The sequence below is a fragment of the Zonotrichia albicollis genome, chromosome 15, assembly GCF_047830755.1.
Source record: "Zonotrichia albicollis isolate bZonAlb1 chromosome 15, bZonAlb1.hap1, whole genome shotgun sequence".
In the NCBI taxonomy this organism is placed as follows: Eukaryota; Metazoa; Chordata; class Aves; order Passeriformes; family Passerellidae; genus Zonotrichia; species Zonotrichia albicollis.
In genome coordinates this window covers 3,297,866-3,317,432 of record NC_133833.1, presented here as the reverse complement: position 1 = coordinate 3,317,432, position 19,567 = coordinate 3,297,866, and the positions used below count along the sequence as shown (strand labels likewise).

At 65.2% G+C, this 19,567-nt stretch overlaps 5 protein-coding genes across 6 annotated transcripts; 2 read left to right on the top strand and 3 right to left on the bottom strand.

Moving 5' to 3' along the window:
* Positions 1-10: 10 nt before the first annotated feature.
* RAB24 (RAB24, member RAS oncogene family) lies at positions 11-2,627 on the bottom strand. Of its 2 annotated transcripts, XM_074552298.1 has the most exons (8): positions 2,436-2,625; positions 1,997-2,065; positions 1,819-1,897; positions 1,623-1,690; positions 1,435-1,534; positions 1,022-1,072; positions 864-926; positions 11-425 (listed from the first exon to the last, which is right to left on the bottom strand). In XM_074552298.1, the coding sequence occupies exons 1-8, from the start codon at positions 2,550-2,552 to the stop codon at positions 361-363; spliced, it is 612 nt and encodes a 203-aa protein (XP_074408399.1). In that variant the 5' UTR covers positions 2,553-2,625; the 3' UTR covers positions 11-360. The 2 variants fall into 2 exon arrangements, with proteins under 2 accessions (XP_074408399.1, XP_074408400.1); XM_074552299.1 differs by lacking the exon at positions 1,022-1,072 and having other exon boundaries at positions 864-964; positions 2,436-2,627.
* A 32-nt stretch (positions 2,628-2,659) lies between these two features.
* On the top strand, positions 2,660-4,448 carry PRELID1 (PRELI domain containing 1). Its single transcript, XM_074552300.1, has 5 exons — positions 2,660-2,837; positions 3,077-3,302; positions 3,380-3,493; positions 3,710-3,788; positions 4,181-4,448. Exons 1-5 carry the CDS (start codon positions 2,746-2,748, stop codon positions 4,315-4,317), a joined length of 648 nt encoding a protein of 215 aa, XP_074408401.1. The 5' UTR covers positions 2,660-2,745; the 3' UTR covers positions 4,318-4,448.
* On the bottom strand, positions 4,347-5,998 carry MXD3 (MAX dimerization protein 3). Its single transcript, XM_074552301.1, has 5 exons — positions 5,803-5,998; positions 5,696-5,725; positions 5,481-5,595; positions 5,217-5,382; positions 4,347-5,129 (listed from the first exon to the last, which is right to left on the bottom strand). The coding sequence occupies exons 1-5, from the start codon at positions 5,955-5,957 to the stop codon at positions 5,020-5,022; spliced, it is 576 nt and encodes a 191-aa protein (XP_074408402.1). The 5' UTR covers positions 5,958-5,998; the 3' UTR covers positions 4,347-5,019.
* A 374-nt stretch (positions 5,999-6,372) lies between these two features.
* On the bottom strand, positions 6,373-11,890 carry LOC102068019 (lateral signaling target protein 2 homolog). The gene is made up of 12 exons (XM_074552287.1): positions 10,135-11,890; positions 9,531-9,671; positions 9,321-9,458; positions 9,045-9,247; positions 8,874-8,963; positions 8,677-8,766; positions 8,463-8,564; positions 7,912-8,381; positions 7,602-7,715; positions 7,347-7,445; positions 7,099-7,211; positions 6,373-7,019 (listed from the first exon to the last, which is right to left on the bottom strand). The coding sequence occupies exons 1-12, from the start codon at positions 10,174-10,176 to the stop codon at positions 6,888-6,890; spliced, it is 1,734 nt and encodes a 577-aa protein (XP_074408388.1). The 5' UTR covers positions 10,177-11,890; the 3' UTR covers positions 6,373-6,887.
* Positions 11,846-19,557, top strand: FAM193B (family with sequence similarity 193 member B). The gene is given in 11 exon segments (XM_074552280.1): positions 11,846-11,976; positions 11,978-12,185; positions 13,423-13,662; positions 14,311-14,533; positions 14,710-14,919; positions 15,170-15,584; positions 16,519-16,714; positions 17,101-17,337; positions 17,850-18,858; positions 18,967-19,042; positions 19,187-19,557. Coding segments are annotated over 11 exon segments (3,027 nt in total). The 5' UTR covers positions 11,846-11,860; the 3' UTR covers positions 19,284-19,557.
* Positions 19,558-19,567: the final 10 nt, after the last annotated feature.

Below are 19,567 nucleotides of genomic sequence, written 5' to 3'. Positions count from 1 at the left end.
CGCAGGGGGGTACGGCTCAGACCACAACGCGTTTTATTTACATTGTACACCTCGAGAGAAGACGCTTAAATAAATCTGCAAAGAATCGAGCATCTCTGAGAGAATAAGTTACTGGCCACTGCTGGGCCACCACAGCTCCCACAAACACCACAGGTGGCAGGGAGGGGGTGCCCAGAGTGACAGTCCATGGTTCCTGGCCGGGCACGGCAGCGCTGTGCCGCTCTGTGTGCCAGGAGAGCAGTCCGGAGGCTGGGCTGGAGCCAGGCCCAACAGCTAAAACACAGCAGGTAAAAACCCGGAGCAGTCCGGTGAGCGCCAGCTGCCCATCCGGCAGCAGCAATTCCCTTTTGGCACGGGGGCTCAGTGGTGGCAACAGCTGTAGAAGTAGGGACTGTTCCTCTGGCTCAGGTTGACACCCTTGTCCTCTGGAAGAGAGCGGGAGCGACAGGCTGCTGGCAGGTCCACGCCACCAAAGCTGCTGGTCCCAGCTGTGGGCAGGTGCCCTGGGGAGGGTTTGGTGCCCCGTGGAGAAGTGCTGAGGTTCAGGGTCATGGCACAGCTCACACAGCACGGCCCAGCCCAGGGCAGGAGGCACAGCCAGGCTGAGCATGCCTGGGCAGGGCTGGTCCTGCAGCCCAGCAAGGCTCCCAGCTGCCAAAGGTCACCATGAGCCAGCTGGGTGGATGTGCTGAGCCTGGCCTGAGCAGGCAGGAGGATGCTGTGATGGAACTCAAACTCTGTGAGACAATCCCTGGCATGGAGCCACAGCAGCCCCAAGGGAAGCACTGCCAGACCCCCAGAGCTCATGCTCTGCACCCAGAGGCACAGGGAAGGGCGCCAGGGGAGGGACAGCTCCTACTCACCTGTCATCACCTGGAAGGCGGAGAAGTTGACGTAGTCCTCAGCCACCTTTTGGAACAGCTCATCTGGGGGCAGAGGAGGTATGGCAGGTGTGGGTGCCCCCCTGGCAGACAGAGTCCCCAGCTCAGCCAGGACACAGCCCCAGCAAAGACCTACTCACCCACGCTCTGGCCCGTTTTACTGGAGGTCTCAAAGAGGTCTGCTTTGATCTCTGAAATGAGGACCCAGGTTGGCACTTGCTGCAGGTTCAGCAGATAGAGCTCCATGGGCATGTCTGCCCCAGAGTCACCCCTTGGGCACAGCTGCTGACAGCAGGCTGGCAGGGACACAGGGCAGGGCTCCCGGCCCCTTGGCCCAGCTGGCCACGAGCCTGCCTCTGTCAGGACACGGCGTGCCCAGGGAGGTCCCTGGCAGAGCCTGTGCCTCACCATACAGGGAGCCCCGGTGCCATTGGACCTGCTGCGGGCCCACGGCAAGGGCAGAGCTCCTCGTGTGGGAACAGCAGCTCAAGCCTCCCTCACTCCCCACCCACTCAAAGCTCCTGGGCCCGGGAAGGGCGAACACCGCCCGTACCATCAGCGTAGTCCTGCACGTCGTGGAAGTCAACCCCCCTCTTCCTCCTGTCCTCCTCCAGCAGGTCGCTCTTGGTGCCACACAGGTAGATCCGGCAGCCCTGCGGCGGGAACAGGGATGGGAGGGATGGTCCCCACCACCAGCCCCTTGTGCTCTGGGGAGGCTTCACAGCCCCCAGACCCCCGTACCTCCTCACAGTTCTGCAGCTCGTTCACCCAGAACTTGGCTCGCTGGAAACTGCCACTGTCGGTGAGATCTGGGGGGAGCAATCGGGTCTGGTGACACTGCCCCTCAGTGCCCGACCCATCGGTGTCACCACCACCACCCCGGCCCGGGCCCTTTGCAGCCTCCAGCTCCTTCCCCTTCCATTCCCCGTGCCCTTACCGTAGCAGACCACGGCAGCCCGGGCTCCCCGGTAGTAGATGCGGCTCATGGCCTCATAGCGCTCCGAGCCCGCCGTGTCCTGGGGGCGACAGGCAAGTGACAGGGTCGGAGGGTCCCGGGTCCCTCACCAGGGGTGGTCAGGGATGTCAGCGGGGCGCTGGCACAGCCCTGCACTTACCCAGATGCCCAGGGTCACAGTCTGGTCCCCCACGGTCATCACCTTGGCCACAAAAGCGGCTCCGATCGTCTGCAAGCAAAGCAAGAGAAGCGATGGGAACCGGCCCGGGCATGCGGGGGCACCTACCCTGGGAACACGGTGGAAACCGGGGCAGGGACACGGGGGAATTCACCCCGGGGCGTGCGGAATGAGGCTGAGACGCGCGGGGACCGACCCGCGGGGGCGGGAGGGATGTGGCGGGTCCCAGCCCGGACACGGCGGGGACAACGCGAGGGGACGCCGTCCCACAGACGTGGGTGGCAGCATCCCGGGGACACGGCGCGGAAACGGGGAAACCACGGGCAGGACGCGGGGGTGCCACGGGAGGGGCTCATCCCGGGGAGGCGAGGGAGACGCGGGGGCGCCCCGCCGGGGCCGCGCGGTGCCGGGTGTCACTCACGTTCTGGTAGGGCCCGGCGCGGAAGCGGCCGTGGGCGCAGCGCTCCACGAGGCTGCTCTTGCCCACCCCCTCCTGCCCCAGCAGCACCACCTTGGCGTCCACCCGCCTCCCGCTCATCCTCGCGCCGCCGCCGCCGCGGGGCGGGGCCGCACCGGCCGGGGCGGGGCCGGAACCGGGCGGGGCGGGACCGGAACAAGGCGGGGCGTGCCGGAAGTGCGCAGTGCGGGGCGGAAGCGCGCGGCGGGGCGGGGCGGGGCGCGCGGGCCGCATGGCGGCCGCCCAGCAGGCGCGGGCCTGAGCGGCGGCCCCGATGGGGAAATACTGCGCCAGCCTGGGCGTCCTCAAGGGGCCCTGGGACCAGGTGTTCGCCGCCTTCTGGCAGCGCTACCCCAACCCCTACAGGTGCGCCGGGGCCCTCCCCGACCCCCGCCTCCTTCCGCCGCTCGGTCCCACCCGGGATCGGTGCCACGCCCGGTCCCCAGCCCAGCCCGTTCCCGGGGGTCTCGCGGGCTCTGGCCGGCGGGGATGGGTGTCCCGCACCCCCGGTGCCCTCCCTGCATTAATCGTTCGGTTCCTGGCGATTGCCAGCCCCGGGGGGAGTTGGCGAGGAGCAGGGCGTGATGTTTCCTTCCCCATTTTAGCAAACATGTCCTGACCGAAGACATCGTGCACCGGGAGGTGACGCCGGACCACAAGCTGCTCTCTCGGCGGCTCCTGACCAAGACCAACCGGATGCCGCGCTGGGCAGAGCGCTTCTTCCCAGCCAATGTCGCCCACTCCGTCTACATCCTGGAGGACTCTATCGTGGACCCCAAGAACCGAACCATGACCACATTCACCTGGAACATCAACCACGCTCGTCTCATGGTAGGCGCTGGGCTGGGCGGTGTGTGTGGGGTGGAGGGGACCCAGCAGTGCCCACGGCCGGGCTGTGCCTCCCGCAGGTGGTGGAGGAGCGCTGCGAGTACCGGGTGAACCCCGAGAACAGCAACTGGACCGAGGTCAAGCGGGAAGCCTGGGTATCCTCCAGCCTTTTCGGCGTCTCGCGGGCCATCCAGGTGAGCTCAAGCAGTAAAGTTGCTGCTCGCCCCTGCTCTACCCTTCCCTTGTGCTGGTTTTACACCCTTTCCCGTTGTTCCCCCCTATCCTCATGAGCTCTTGAGGCACCCAGAACCATCACTGTGAAAGTCACTGTGATTTTTCCAAGCTAGGATAAAGCCCCAGGGACTGTGTGTGTGACAGGTCTCACACCTTCACTGACTTTTCTCTTGCAGGAGTTTGGTCTGGCCAGGTTCAAAAGCAACGTGACCAAGAGCACTAAGGGATTTGAATATGTGCTAGCAAAAATGCAAGGTGGGCACCAAGGGCAGGCTGGGGCTGAGCGGGATGGGTCTCTTGGAGTTAGAGGTCACACTGGGAACACTCCAGTCCATGGGCAGGTTGCTGCTTGAACTAATCTGACTGTGAAATCCTCACCCCATCCTTTGCCCTGTGTCTTGGCACAGCCTGCTCTGCCCTGAGTGGATCAGGCCAGCAGTGATTGCAGGGCCGGGCACGGGTGTTGTGCAGGCAGGAGGGGGTGGAACGTGGTGACAGTCACGCCCCTGTGGTTCCCCTTCGGACGTGCCCTGACCTGCTGGGGGCAGGAGCGCCGGGCTCATCTTCCTCCCCGTGTGGGGAAGTGCTGGGGTGGCAGGGCCGGTCTGGCCGGCACTCCTGGGGGGTTAATGGCTTCCATGTTGTAGGAGAAGCTCCATCCAAAACACTGGTGGAGACAGCCAAGGAAGCGACCGAGAAAGCCAAGGAAACAGCTCTGGCTGCTACGGAGAAAGCCAAGGACCTGGCAAGCAAGGCAGCCACCAAGAAGAAGCAGTACGTGTGAGGGGCCAGCTGCACCAGGACAGATAGGAGACTCCTTAGATTTTATATTTTTAAAGAAACTGTATAAGTCTGACAATCAGCTGCTGCTTGACCCTTTCTGAGATGTAATTATCATTAAAGAATCTCCTCCCATCTCTGATTTGGCTGAGGCTGGCCTGGCTAGAACAGAGCCCAGGGCTGCTCTGCACTCTGGGGGTGCAGCTTTCTGCAGGGAAGACACAGGCCAGGGTTTTACCAAGTGCTTTTACTATAAAAGTGTCGGGTCTGTACAAGAGAGCGGGGTGGCTGCAGGAGCAGGAAGAGAGGTTCCTTAATGCACTCATTTCCCCTTCCTGGCGCTCCAGGGGCAGGAGAGCTTTTCTGTAGTCGTGTCTGCAGTGGGCAGCACTGCCCTATACCCACACCAGGCAGCCCCCAGACTGCCCGTGGGTGCACAGGGGGAGGCAGGAGAGTCCTCAGTGACAGCTGGGCCTTCTTCCAGCACCTCTTCCAGTGCCTTGTGGTGCACAGCAGGTGCCACAGCGCAGTGCCAGCCCCACGCACCCAGTGCCACAGCCAGTGCCACCCAGCCGTGCGGGGGTAGGGCTGGACTCTTGCCCCCATCTGTGGCCCCTTAGCCCGGCAGCTGTGCCGAGGCTGGCCGGGGCCGGGTTTCCAGCAGGAAAGAGGCGGGCAGGCAGCGCAGGGAAGGCAGCGGGCGCCGTCAGGAGGCGGGGCTGTGCGGGCTGGAGTAGCTGTGCTCCCTGCCGGTGCCAAAGCCGGGCAGCAGGTCCCCGCTGAACACCACACCATCCACCTCTACCTCGGCATCCTCTGCGCATGAGGAAGGCCGGGTCAGGCCCTTGGCTGCTCTCCCTCCCTGCCCACCCTCGTTCTTTCTCTCCCCTTTCTTTCCCTTACCTTCCTCGGAGGGCTCTGAGAGCCGGGAGGAGTCCAGGCTGTCAGCCCGTGCCCGTTCCCCATCAGCGGGCACGAGCAGCGACTCCAGCCGCCGCTGCAGGCTCCGCTGCCGGTCCCGCAGTCGGTCCTTGGCCCTTCGTGCCCTCAGCTCCTGCTCCTCCAGCCTCTGTGGGGGCCCGGTGAGCCGTGAGCGGGGACCGAGCTGGGCGGCCCTGTTGCCACCCAGGACCTCCCGAGCGCTGCCGGTGCCACCACCCCGCTCACCTGGATGTGGAGCCGGGCGCGGTGCAGGAGGCTCAGCGTGGTGGAACGGGCCGGCCCCACGCCCGGCGGCACCTGCTGCTTCAGCCGCTCCAGGCAGCACCGGAGCTGGGCTCTCCTGCCAACGGGCACGGCGGGAACGACACGGGGGTCAGCCAGGGGAGAGGAACGGGCCCTACCACCCCCTGCCCCGCCGCTCTCCCCCCACGCCCCCGTACCTGTGCTTCTCCAGCGCGTTGTGCACCGACCTGCGGGAGAGACCCGGCTGATCAGCACCGCCGCCACCGCCCGCTGTCACCCACCCACCTACTCATCCACCGCTCACCTGACGCTGCCCACGGCCCGGCGCGGCGGCGCGGGGCAGAGAGCGGCGTAGCCGTGTTCGGCCCCGGCCAGGCCGAGCGGGTGCCGGTGCTCGCGGTGCTCCAGGAACTCGGCCGCCTGCAGCAGCACCTGGATGCGGCTGCCCGCGGGCTCCATGGCGGGACGCTGGGGGGGCCGCGCGCCGCGCGCTCATTGGCTGCGGGGCGCCCCGCGCCGCTGACGTCACCTCGGCGGGCAAACAAATTCAGGCGGGAAAGCGCGTGCTTCAAATTTGAATCGGCGGGAGGGGACGGCGCTGGCCACGCCCCCATGCCCGGGCCACGCCCATGTTGGGTTTAAGCAATTGTCACCTCTATGGCTACGCCCACAAAGGCCACGCCCCCAGAGAGGTGCGCCCGCCCACGCCAGCCCGTGGGGGAGCGCGCCCATGTCCGCCCGAGCGGGAGCGCGCTCGCCCCGCTGCCCCAGCCCCTCGTCCCCCGCCCCACCGAGCCCACGCGTGTTCCCACACCGCCCGCGCCCACCAGCGCGCCCGGGATCGCCGCGGCCCAGCGCCACACGGCCCAGACAGACGGGTTTATTATCTCTTTATTAAAATCCATGGGGTGGAGGCGATAGGTAGGGAAGGGGAGCGCCGGGCCCCAGCTCCTGGGCACGGCACGGCACGGCACGGGCGGCCCCGGGGCACCCGCTGTCATGTGAGGGCTGTTTGCACCTTCTCAGGCCAGGCCCCGGGGGGAGACTCTGCCCCGGGCCCAACAGCAGCCAAAGTTCACCTGAAAAAAAACCACCACGAAGCACATTTCCAGCCGGGGGCAGGTGCACAGCAGCTCACCCATAGCAGGGCAGGCCAGGTGCTCCAGGAGAGGCGGTCCTGCGCCCACCATCACTCCGCACGGGCTGCCGCCGTGCGTGGGGTCCTGCCCCTGTGCACCGGGGGGAGCCCAACGCCAGGTGGGGGGGTCCTGCCCCATGCCCACCGAGCTCTGAGCAGAGCCACGGGGCCGAGGCGCTGCCCGGCAGCCCCGGAGCGGCCCTGGGCACCAGCTGTGCGGCTCCTGCGCTGCAGATCGGGCAGAGGGGCTCTCACTGGCTCCGGGCACAGCGGGACACGGGCGGGAGGTGCGTGCTGTAGCAGTGGGTGCAGACACGGACGGGTTTGCTCTGGCTGTAGTAGGGCAGCACGGCGGTGTTCGGTGAGCAGCGGGCACAGAAGATCTGCAGAGAGGCCAGAGAGGGGCTGAGCAGAGCTGGATCCCTCAGGAACCCCCCATGCCCCATCCCAACCACGTCCTACCCTCCCACAGCTGCGGCAGTGGTGCCGGCGACGCAGCAGCGTGAAGGGCGAGCGGCAGGCAGAGCACTGGCTGCATGTGCTGTCGGGCACCCACTCGGGCAGGGGATGGGCACCTGCTGGGCAAAGCACATCAATAAAACCCCCTCAGCCTGGTTCCCCTCACAGCCAGACCCCTAAGGCAGGATGGGGCAGGATCAGCCCAGCCTCACCCCCTGCCCCAGAGGCACAGCACCTGGGCAGCTCCTCACCTGCCCTCCGGAGCCTGGCAGCCTCTGCAGGGCTGGAGCACAGCGGGCAGTCAGCCACACGAGGAGCCTCTGTCACACGCGAGTCACCATCTTTCTCCTCTGTGGGGACAAAGGTTGTGGTCCAGCCAAGCAGGAGCTGGGCGGGCACAATGGCCACGTTTTTCCCAAGCCTAGGGCTGTGGCCTTGTCTCACCAGGGATGGGCGATGGGCAGGGCAGAGAGGAGCAGTGCCACATGTCCCTGGGGATTACTCACTGTTGTAACTCTGCTCCTCTGAGGGCTCCGCCTGGGAGCACACGATCTTGAAGACCGTTTTCAAGATGCTTCGCATGTCACTGGCAAAGTTGGTCTGGAGCTGATCGGCCACCCCTGCAGCAGGAGGGTGGGGGATCAGGGTGCTGGAGGTATGAGGGTGCTGGGGGGATCAGAGTGCTGTGGGGGATCAGGGTGCTGGGGGGGATCAGAGTGCTGTGGGGGATCAGGGTGCTGGGGTGTCAGGGTGCTGGGGGATCAGGGTGCTGGGGGATCGGGGTGCTGGGGGCTGGCCTGGGGGTCACTCACTCACCCGAGATGCAGACGAAGAGGGTGTGCAGCATGTCCTTGGTGCTGCTGTAGCGGGAGCGCAGCTCCGAGCAGCGGGCACCGGGGGCGGCACTGACCCCCACCCCTGGGCTGCTCCCCAGGGGCTGGGGGCTGCGCAGGGGGGAGCTGACCATTACACCAGGGATGGTGTGAGATACCCCCGTCCCAGTGGACAGGGATTTGCCATCTTGGCCCTCTGCACACCCTTGATGCCAGTCAGTGCCCAGATCACCCACTGCACTGGGGGGTCCCACTCGTGTCGTGCGGGTGGGGAGTGGTTGGGTGGCATTAGGGACCTCCAGAAGACTGAAGGGAGCAGGAGGGTCCACACTGGGCACAGCTGCCCCCCAGGCTGGGGGCGCCTCTGGACTGCAGGGCTCCTCCTGCTCGGCTGTGCACAGGCTCCTCTCCAGCACGCAGAGCTCCTCTGCTGACAGCACCCGCAACAGGTCCCTGCAGCGAGGGGTTGGCATCAGCCCCATGTCAGGACCCACTGCTGCCCCACAGCCCCACCCAGTGCCCCTCACTGCACACCTGATCTTCTTCAGGAGGTTGTAGAAGGGGCTGAAGACCCGGGACATCTCCTCAGGGCTCCGCTCCAGGCTGAGGGGTCCCTCGGGATAGATGAGGAGACCACTGTGAGGGGATAGAGCCCATCTCATATCAGGGGTTGCCTGGGAGCCCAAGTCCCCATGAGGAGAAGGGGCTGGTACAGTGCAGGGAACATACCAGGGGCTGCTGCACCCACCTGATAATGGCCAGGCGAGGGATGGTGAACATCAGCAGTGGCTCATAGCCATCGATCATCTCCTGGGTCAGGTAGCCCAGGTGCAGGGCTCTGGGGACACACAGACACCCTTACAGGGATCTGAGTCTAGGGAGGCTGCCCATCCTTGGGGCTGGAGTCCCTGCAGACCCCACCTGACACACAGTGCCCTCACTCACCTCTCCACGGTCTCACAGAAGAGCACGATGATCTCCTGCTGCCTGTAGATCTCATCAGGAGACTTCACTGCCACCAGCGAGGACACGTAGCTGGAGAGACGGGGAGACTGTGAGGCCCCTACAGCCCTGGCACAGCCACCAGGACCCCAGCAGCCTCACCCTGCCCCTTACCTCAGCTCAAACTCTGCAAAGAGCCGGTCGAATTGGATGAGCACAGCCCGGACAGGCTCTGGGTAGGAGCTGGGCTGGCTCAGGCTCTGCTCCCGCAGCACGGTCCGGACCAGCTCCAGGCTGCAGAGCAGATTCCTGGCCTGGGGCCGCAGCTGGGCCCCGTCTGACTCCTCCATCTCCAGGAAGGTCCCAGCCAGGAGACACTGCCGGGACAGGCACTGTCAATGCCGGCCCCCAGGGTCAGCTCCCGTGGCGTGTCCATGGCCCCGGGCTCACCTCGGCAGCAAACAGCATGTGGTTCCCCAGGTTGTCCACCAAGAGCTCCTCGGGGAACTTGACCAGGTAGTCCCGGCTGTGGCGCTGCGTGGGGATGCACTCGTCCATGATGCGCTCCAGGACGGCCAGCAGGTGAGCCTGGGGACGGCAGGGGTGTCACCGCGGCCTCGGGGGGGCCGAGTGACAGCGGCCTCCGGGCCGGCCCCGTACCTGGCTGAGGTGGAGCTGGTTGAGGAGCACCAGGTACTGCTGCGGGTCCAGCTCGGCGTCCAGCCCGTTGATCTCGGCCACCACCCGTGTCACCCTCTCGTCGGCAAAGAAGAACTGGGAGAGCAGGCGTGGGTCGGAGCGCTGCGGGAAGGGCAGAGCGGTGATTGATGGCGGGGACACCCCGCATCTCCATGTGCTGCTCCAGCGGGATCCCAAACTCCCGTTCCCGCGGTCGCAGGGGGATCGGAGCCCGCGGATCCACAAACACCTATCGGGGCAGGTACGTGGGACCTCCCACGGCAGCTCTGGCTCCTCCCGGAGAGCGCCGCCCTCCCCACCCACCCGTGCCTCAGTTTCCCCGGGGGCAGAGCAGGATGAACAAGCTCAGCCGCATCCCGGCAGCTCTGGCACCGATCCGTGCGTGCCTGTAAACACCGGGAAAGGCCCCCCGGAGCCCCCCGCTTCCTCCTCCCGCTCCACCACGAGTGACCCCGGCCGCCCCCGCTGCCCCCGGGATGGCCGCAGCTCCTGGATCACCCCGACGGGCTCGTCCGCCGGTCCCGGGCGCAGAGAGGGCGGCCCGGTCCGACCCCCCCGGTCTCACCTTGGGTCGGCGGAGCCATCGGCGGAGGGCAGCGGGCAGCATGGCGCGTCCCGCAGCTCTGCCGCCGCCCGGCTCCCCGCGCCCGCCGCTCGCCGACGGGGCGGGTCGGCACCGGGCACCGCCCGCGGGGCGGATCGGAGCGGGTCCGCCCAGTCCCGGCACCGGGACGGCCCGTCCGCTCCTCGACGGACCGGTTCTCTGTGATGGGAAGGGTGAGGGCGCGTCTGCCGTGGGGCGGGATGGGTTTCACCGCCGGCTTTCCTTCCCGGTCTTGGTTCCCGTCTCAAATTCCCGACTGCAGCCCTGGCTATCCTCCCCCGGTTCCTCTCTCCATGCAGCCCAACAATCCAGGGGCAGGGACACCCCGGCGCTTCCCACAGCATTCCCAGGGTGATGGGGAACGCCGGGAGAAGCACCCACAGGCACCACGGGGTGCGGAGCGGGGTAATGCAGTGGGAAGGGGATAAAGTGGCCCCTCGGTGGGACAAAGAGCAATCAAGTGGCCAAGAAGAGGTGCCGGGGGATATTCGGGGCGTTGGCCACAGCAAACCACCCCAGCTGTGCCAAAGGACGTGTTTGCTCCACACCTGGCACTGCTGGCCACAGGATGTGGGTGCCGATAATTCAGGTGGCTGGAAGCCTAATGGGGTGGAATCATGGGTAAAGAATCCGTGGAGGATGGTTGAACAAACACGGCAGCGGCACCTCCTCGGCTTCAGAAAGTCCCTGAGTCATGGCAGAGCCCCGGCTGTGCTGGATGGGTGCAGGTGTGGGACTGGCCCCGCTCTTGGGGCTCCCTGTGTACCCCACAGACCCCGGCTCTGTTTTCAGCCATGTCCTGGTTCCCCTGGATGGGGGATCCCTGAGCACTCAGTGAGATTGGAGCCCTGCTTGTCCTACAGGTCCTCACAGATCTGGGAACCACAATAAAAGAAGAATAAAGCGATTAGAGAGTGTCCAAAGGAGGCTGCAAAGAGTCTAGAGGGGAAGTCACATGAAAAGCTGCTGAAGTCCCTTGGTCTGTTCAGTCTGGAGAAGAGGAGACTGAGGAGAGACCTCATTATGGGCTGCAGCTGCCTCAGGAGGGGCAGCCGAGGGCAGCTCCAATCTCTGCTCTCTGTGGTAGGAACAGGACCCGAGGGAATGGCTAGAGCTGTGTCAGGGGAAGTTTAGTTTGGATATTAGGAAAAGGTTCTTTGCCCAGAGCGTGGGCAGGCACCGAACAAGCTCCCCAGGGAAGCAATCATGGCCCCAAGGCTGACAGAGATCCTGGAGCATTTGGACAATGCTCTCAGGCACAGGGTGAAATTCTTATGTCCTGTGCAGAATCATAGAGAAGTCTGGAAATGACCTTTAAAGATCATCTCGTTCCATCCCACTGCAATGGCAGGGACACTTTTCACTATATCAGGTCGCTCCAAGCCCCGTCCAGCCCAGCCTTGAACACCTCCAGACCGGGGGCAGCCACAGCTTCTCTGGGCAGCCTGGGTATCTCCCCACCCTCGCAGGGAAGAATTTTTTCCTAATATCTAACCTAATCCTGCTCTCTTTCAGTTCGAACCGAAGGAGCTGCACTCTGATGATGCAGCTGGGGACTCGATCGCGATGCACCCCCGATTTCCCTTTATGACCCGCGGGAGCCTCGGGGCTCGGGGCGGATTCGAACCCGCGGCGCTGCCGCCGCTCCCCCTGCCCGCTAGGGGGCGCAGCGCTGCCCTCACCCAAGATGGCGGCGGCGGCTTCACGTCCCCGAGCGTTTCCCCCCTCCCTCCCTCCCTCCTTCCCGCGGGCAGGGGCCGGACGGGCCGCGCCGCCATATTGGCTGTTGTCCTGGCTGCGGCGGGCTCGCCATGACTCGCCGGCGGAACAAGGCGGCAACGGCGGCAACGGCGACGGCAGCGGCGGCAGGTGGCTCCGGGCCTCGCCGTGACAGGATGGCGGGTCCCGACGTCGGGCCTCCCCCGCCGCCACCACCACCGGAACCGCCCGCCCCGCCTGAGGTGGCGGCGGCGGCGGGCAGCGGCGGGGAGTCGGGCAGAGGCAGCGCGCAGGTACCGGGGTAGCGCTGCGGAGGGCACGGGGCTGGCTCCGAGGGGGGTTCAGCCTGGGCGGGGACGGCGCCCTGCCCCTCGCACCCCATCCCCCCCGGGCCCTGCCCATCCCCGCCCCGACCCCCGGCTCGGAGCATCCCTGCGGATGGGGCTGGGAGCGCTCCCAGAGCGCCCCGCGGGCGGGCCCGGCGCCGCACGGCCCTGCACGGCCCCGCCGCTGGGCGATGGCAGGTGGCTCCAGCATCCTCATTCAGCGCGCTTCTCCCTGCTGGACACACCTGGCTGCCGCCACCTGCTCCGGGCTGTGGGCAGCGAGGCGGGGCTGGGCGCCGGGTGTGGATGTGCTGGTGCATTGGGGACAGCCACGGTGTCACCAGCCGTGGTGTCACCCGCCATGGTGGCGGTGTCAGCTGGGACACGGGGTGGCCCCGTTGCTCCCCCCTCGCCGTGGGTGGGCAGGGGGGCTGTGCCCCCACTCTGCTCTCCTTGGCCTCTGACCTTTGCTTCACCTTGAGCCTGCAGACGCCATCTGTTTGGCAGCAGCAGTTCAATGCACGGCTCATTGTGGCAGGGCCCCGCTGCGCCGGCAGACAATGGGGGCCCCCTCGCCCGCGCCACGCCGGGCTCGTCACGGCTGTCAGGGCTCCGGCGAGCCCGAGGGATGCAGCCCGGCTCCTGCACGGATGCCCCAGCCTGGCTGTGCCTGTGCAGGGAGAGCATGAAGCGGCACGGGGGGCTGCACCCCACCCTGGTGCATCAGCACCGCTGGCTGTGAAGAACAAAGAGGCGGGAGAGAGGGCTTGGGGCTCTTGGGTGACACAGTGGGGGCATCTTTGATAGGCGAGGAGGGAGAGCTGAGGCTGTCAGACCCACCCTTCGTATCCCTGTGTGGGATTTCTGTGGGTCTTGCTTTGCCATGCAAGTACCCTCAGTCTCACTGTACCAGAGGTGATGATGGGAGTTGCTGATGGCTTCCCAGCCTTGCTGGTGGCAAGGCTGGCTCTTTGGCATGCTGTGATCTTCCCAGAAGTCCAAACACTCCCAAGCTGGCACATGGCAGGTTGGCAGCAGCTGGTCAGCCTGAGGCTGCTCTGCTCCACTGGGAGAAGGTGCAATACCACATGTAGCCTGTAAGAATTTCCTTGGTTTGGTGTCAGCGTCCTGAGGCCTCCTTCACTGCCCCACATGTGCGCCAGATCACACCTGGGTGACTCACGGTCTGTGTGTCCTTCCCCAGGTGCTGCCCACCGCCAACCAGTCCGTGCAGACCTGCTGCCTGCTCTGTCACCGGGAGCGCAAGGACTGGGGAGGGCCGTCCCACAATGGGCTGGTTTCCCCGGGCGAGAGGCTGCCACCCGACTTCGTGCCAACGCTCGTGCAGAACCTCCTGGGAGAAATGCCCCTGTGGATCTGCCAGAGCTGCCGCAAGAGCGTGGAGGAGGAAGAGCGGCGGGCGGTGCAGGAGCAGGCCCTGGCGGTACGCGCTCACGGGGCTGGGGTTTGGAGGGCAGGGCTGTGGCTGCAGGGACAGGGCACTGACCACCCTGTGGCACTGACTGTGTGTGTGGGTCCTATCCTCACTCTGAGCTGAGTGTCCCGGACATTCCAGCCTTCACTTCCCTGGCAGGGCCGCCTCTGGCTCAGCAGGGACAGGCTCTGTTGGGGCAGTGTGTTGTGCTGTGGAGGCTCATCCAGCAGCTTGGAGCCGCCAGGCTGGCAAGGCTGACAGTGCCACTGCTTTCCTCTGCTGCACGTTGTGCCGCGTCCCCCAGCCCCAGGGCTGCTCCCTTCATGACGCAGAGAGAGGCAGTGGCTGCCAGGGCAAGTGCCTGCCTGTGCGTGGGGTTTGGGTAGAGGAGCTGGTTCCTGCCTGGCTTTATTTAACCCTGCCCTGGTGTGAGTGGGACCAGCACAGGGACACAGCACAGGTGTGTGGCCCTTGGCATGGCGCAGCCTCTGCGAGCCAGGCTGTGTTGGTGTTGGATGGAGGGGGTGTTTGTCACTCCCAAGACAGTGATTAAAGTGGTTCACGAGCTGAGCCCCTGCTGCAATGGGGGGAGTCAGAGCTGACACCTGGGGGCCAAGGTGGCCCCTCAGCCACTTCATTCTGTGTTTTCTTTGATAGGTCTCGTTATCCCACACATCCTGCAAGTCGCAGTCTTGTGGGGGTGGCTCACACTCCTCTTCCTCCTCCTCCTCGTCTTCTTCCTCCTCGTGCCACGGGAACTCAGGGGACTGGGACCCCAGCTCGTTTTTGTCAGCTCACAAGCTCTCGGGCCTCTGGAACTCGCAGCACACCAACGGGACCGTGCAGGGCAGCCCCCTTGGGACTCCCCCCGCTGCACTAGGTGAGCTGAAGCTGGCTGTGGGGTTGAGCAGAGCTTTCTGCCCAGTTCTTGGCTTAGGTGGTTTCCTTGTGGGCAAGGGTGGGCAGGCTGAGCCTCTGAATCTCAGTACCAGCAGCACATTGAGTGAAAAAGGCAGATGGTGCTGGGATTCAGCCCCAGCTCTGGTCTCCTTCCAGGTGACAAGCACCCCAGCCTTGCTCTGTCTCCGGAGTGCGCCAGCCAGGTGTCGGCCATGGCGCCGGGGCTGAAGGCCTGTCCCTACAGCCACACGGCCTCTGCCACCTCCAGCACCGCCGCGCCGGGCTCGCCTCTGCCTACCTCACTCGACTTCTGCAAGACGCTGCCGAAGCAGTTCAAAAGCTTGTGCCGGAGGGCCACCCCGCCAGGTATGTGCCCAGGGATGGCCTCGGCCACCCCTTCCCTCCCTGCTGCTCCAGAGCCTTTCCTCTTGCCCTGTTCTCCATGGGGCAGGGCTGCATCCTGTGGGGAGGGCACCCTGACCCCAAGGCCCTGTGTGAGCAGAGATGGCTTCTATCCCAAGCTGTGAGGAGAAACAGCTTGTGCAAACGTGGTGGGTGGCTCTGAGCATGGTCTTGGTCCGTGCAGCACAGCCAATGTCTGATTGTCTCTCTGCAGGTGAGGCCTTCCACTCCTCAGAGCATCATCAGCACTCCGACCTCACTGCTCCTCCCAACAGTCCCACGGGCCTCCCCTCGCAGCCCCCGGTGCTGATCCCCTCCAAGCAGACGCCTCCCCACGCGGGGCCCTTCAGCTCCGCGCCGCACATCCCGCTGGGCCCCTCGTCGCAGGCCGGGCTCTTCCCCGCGCCCAGCGCGCAGGCGGCCGCCCCCAAGCCGGTGTCCGAGTCCCCTCCGGCCAGCGCGGCCTCCCACAGCCCAGGGCCGTGCAAGAGCCCTCACCTGCCCCCCGCCAACGTGCCCCTGCTGAAGATGCCGCCGCCGCTGTCGGGCTGTGCTCATCCCTGCAACGGGCACTGCAGCACTGCACTCATCCCTCCTCCTGCCTCTCACCAGCTGCCCAGCACCAACAGGTGAGTAGGGAAATCCTGCCTGCTTCCAGCCTCTCCTTGTGGGGCCACATGCCTCTTCTCCCATCCCTGACCATGGATGCACTTCTCGCTGTGGAGGGACTGACCGCCCTGGCATGGTGGTGCAGGAGGCTGCTGTCTTTGTGGGCCAGTTCCACTGCTGCAGACCGAAGGTGAAGCTCTTTCCCAGCACGTGTTCCTCCTGCTGTTGTCCTTTGGTTCTGTGGTGCAGAAGAGGCTGTGCTTCTCCTCCAGCTAAAAGACCCAAAGGAACACCCTGACCAACCTGCAGTTGGCCAACAGGATCTATGTCAGTGAGGCCTGTCAGGCAGCTGTGGCACTGAGCAAAGGTCCTCGAGAAGATGAAGCCTTGTTCTGCTCACCTGTTCCTCCAGCCCTATTTGGGCTGCCTGTGCCCTGGAAGAGAGCACATTGCTTCCTCTCTGCTAATTAGCTCTCTCTGTGGAGAGCCACTTGGGTCCTGAGCTGGATCTTGAGGAATGACACTGTGGCTGTGCCCTGGTCTCCCTGTGTCTGAGCTGGCTAGCCTGTGCCCTTGTGAGCTGGGCCAGCCTCACAGGGGTTTGTCTGGCAGCTGCACAGTCCCAGTGTTCCTCACCTGTGCTACCCAATTCCCCCAGTGAGTACCATGCTCTGCTCTGCTCCCAGCCCAGGGCCTGGCTCGCTGGGGCTCTGCTGCACCAGCCTCCTGCTGGCCAGAGGCCCTGAGGGCTGGGACAGACAGATTGCTGCTCCTCTGGGCTCCTTGGGCAACTTCCCCAGAAGACGAGAATGCAGGGGAGGGGGTTTGTCCTGCAAATCCTTCTGCTTGGGCACAAGCTTCCCCAGGAGGGCTGTTCCTACATGCATAGCATGGGGCAATTTCTGAGATATCCTGGTACCTGCTCACCTCTCACCCTTCTCCCCTTCTCCTCAGGGACCCCTCTTGCAAAGGGCACAAATTCCCAAACGGTACCAGCTGCCACCCGCCACAGCCCTGCGAGGCAGACGAGGGGCTCGGGGAGGATGAGGACAGCAGCTCCGAGCGCAGTTCCTGCACCTCCTCCTCCACCAACCAGAAAGATGGGAAGTTCTGTGACTGCTGCTACTGTGAGTTCTTCGGCCACAATGCGGTGAGTGAGGTGCTGGTCTGCAGCCACTCCTGGTCCTTGCTTTGCTGGGGAGACACCACTCAGCCCCTGTGCCCAGAGTGGGAGGTGGGCAGGTCTGGCCACAGCTGTTCCCTGCAGGCACGTACATCCCTCATTTCCTTTCTACCCTGCTCATCAGCCTGCTGGTCCCTTGCGAGTCGGGAGACTCGCAGCCGCCTGCCCGGCCCCAGGGCTCGGAGCAGCCGGCCAAGCCCTGTGGCTTCACGGTGGAAGAGCTCAGTAGGGCTGTGCTGACTTGTCTTGCTGAGACTGCGGGGAAGGGAGTGGCTGGAAGGTCACAGGGGGCTGTTGGGGGAGCTGGGGCTGCCTGCCCCTCATGTCTGGCTGACAGCATTCCCCTTGCACAGCCCCCGGCCGCTCCCACGAGCCGCAACTACGCCGAGATCCGAGAGAAGTTGCGCTCTCGCCTCACCAAGAGAAAAGAGGAGCTGCCACAAAAACTGGGGCACAACAGCAGCTCAGGAGAGCCCGCTGTGGACCACCGCAATGTGGATGAGCTGCTGGACTACATCAACAGCACAGAGCCCAAGCCCTTGAACAGTGCCAAGGCAGCCAAGCGGGCACGGCACAAGCAGAAGAAGAAGGTGAGGCTGGGCAGGGGCTGGGGCTGCAGGAGGAGGGCTGGGCAGGGCTGTGCTGCTGGCAGTGCTTTTCCTTCTTTCCCTTGCATCCATTTGGGTTCTTGAATTGTGTGTCACTCTCACCCAAGGTGGCAGCAGTTCCTGTTCCCATCTAGGGCTCTTCCTGCCTCTGTTCCTGTAGAAGGTTGCCCAGCCCTCCTGGGTGCTTTGGGCTGCACTGTATGGTCTGCTCTATGCCACATTCTGACACCATGCATCTCTGGTAGGGAGAGGCAGTGCTGTCATGGCTCTCTCTGGTGCCTGGTGCCCAGAGCAGCGTCAGGTGTGCAGTGTCCAGCTGTTGCAGTGTCCATGGGGAAAATGTGACAGTTTAGGGGCTGTGGAAGATGTGGTGTAGCTGTGCTGAGCAGCTACCCTTGAGTTTGCTGTTAGTCAAAGCTGGAGCAAAGCTCTGTGTCCTGCACCCGTGGTTCTGTGGCCCAGCCCAAATGATCCTCATGGCACCTATGTTGCAGGAGAAGGAGAAAGCCCAGCTGGAGGCAGAGGCCCAGAAGCGGGCAGAGCGTGCCCCTGCAGCCAGCCAGGCCAGGGAGCCGGCCGAGGAGAAGCTGCTGGAGTGGCCAGAGCTGGAGCTGGAGCGGGTGAACAGCTTCCTCAGCAGCCGGCTGCAGGAGATCAAGAACACCATCAAGGACTCCATCCGGGCCAGTTTCAGCGTCTACGACCTCAACCTGGATGTCAACGACTTCCCCAAGAAGGCAGCTGTCCTGGAGCAGAAGAACCTGCTCTCCAACCTCAACGGGTCTTCTGACCTGCAGGACATAGACCTGGCTCTGGCCCCGCTCAGCCTGGGCCCTGCCAAGAGCCACACGCTGCTGCGGGGCGAGCCGGGCCCCCGATGGGCCGAGGGGCCCGGGGAGCCCCCGCCAGCCCCGGCGGCCGAGAATGGCGTGGTGAAACGCCTGAGCGCCGTGCCCAGCCTGTCCCGCATGATCTGGGTGCAGTCCAAGGCTGCCGACTCGGCTGTGGACGGCCCCGGGCCGGGCCTGGAGCCCCAGGAGGGGCCGCAGCCCAAGGGGCCGGAGCCGCCGGAGCCGCCGCCCGCGGGGAGCCGGCAGAGGAAGAACAAGCGGCAGAACGGGCAGGCAAAGAAAGGAGAGGGCAGCACGGCCGTGCCCAGCGGCCAGGCCCGGCTGGAGAGCCCTGCTGGGAAGGGGCAGGTGCTGGGAACCAAGCACCCTTTCAAGGCCAGCGCCCCGGAGCCAGCGCGGGCCAGCGGCTGCGCCGAGCCCGGGGAGGGCGACAAGGGGCAGCCTTGGGCCTGTGGCAGCGCTGCCAGGGGGGACAAGGAGAGAGCCAGCGAGTGGAAAGGCCGGAGGGGAGAGGGCAAAGCGGAGCTGCCGGAGCTGGCCCCGCAGCAGCCACCTGCCCTGGCCACCCACCTCACCCTGGGAGGCTCCCCCCAGCCCAAGGGCAAGAGCAGGAAGAGCCGAAACAAAGTGGAGAAATCCAATACCTCGATCGGTGAGTGCTGGGAGCACTGCTGTGTGCCACCATTCTCTCTGTGGCCCCTTGCCCAGCTGGCAGCCCCTCCCTGCCCTGCAGTGCTGACCCTCTGCTCTGCTTTCCCAGATGATGTGTTCCTGCCCAAGGACCTGGATGGGGCAGAGATGGACGAGACTGACAGAGAAGTGGAGTATTTCAAAAGGTGAGGGGAGAACTACATGGGGCTGAGCTCTGCCAGCAGGGCTTTAGGCATGAAGGGGCTGGGAGCTGGCTGGGGCTGGGGTCACAGAGGGGCTGGGGGTCCCGATGGGCTGGAGGCTGACCGGGGCTGTCCTCTCCCTGCCAGGTTCTGCCTAGACTCGGCCAAGCAGACGCGGCAGAAGGTGGCCGTGAACTGGACCAACTTCACCCTGAAGAAAACCACTTCCAGCGCAGCCCAGTGAGGTGCGGAGGGGCCACCCCCACCCACCCACGGCCGCTCGCCTCTCCTCACTGTGCCCCCCGCCTCACCTTGGTGGGGTCCCCTCCTTCGCGGGGGGCCCCGGTGCTCTCCTGCCCCGCGGGGACCCCCGGGGCTCCCTCCATCCTCCTGCCCCTCCCCGCGGGGTGATCCCGGCCGTCCCGTCCCCCTCTCCGCGCGCACGCGGCTGCCCGTGCCGCGGGGAAGGACCGTGCTGGACCCAATAAAGAACTTTTTAATTTTTTATTTTATTTAAACCCCGGTGTC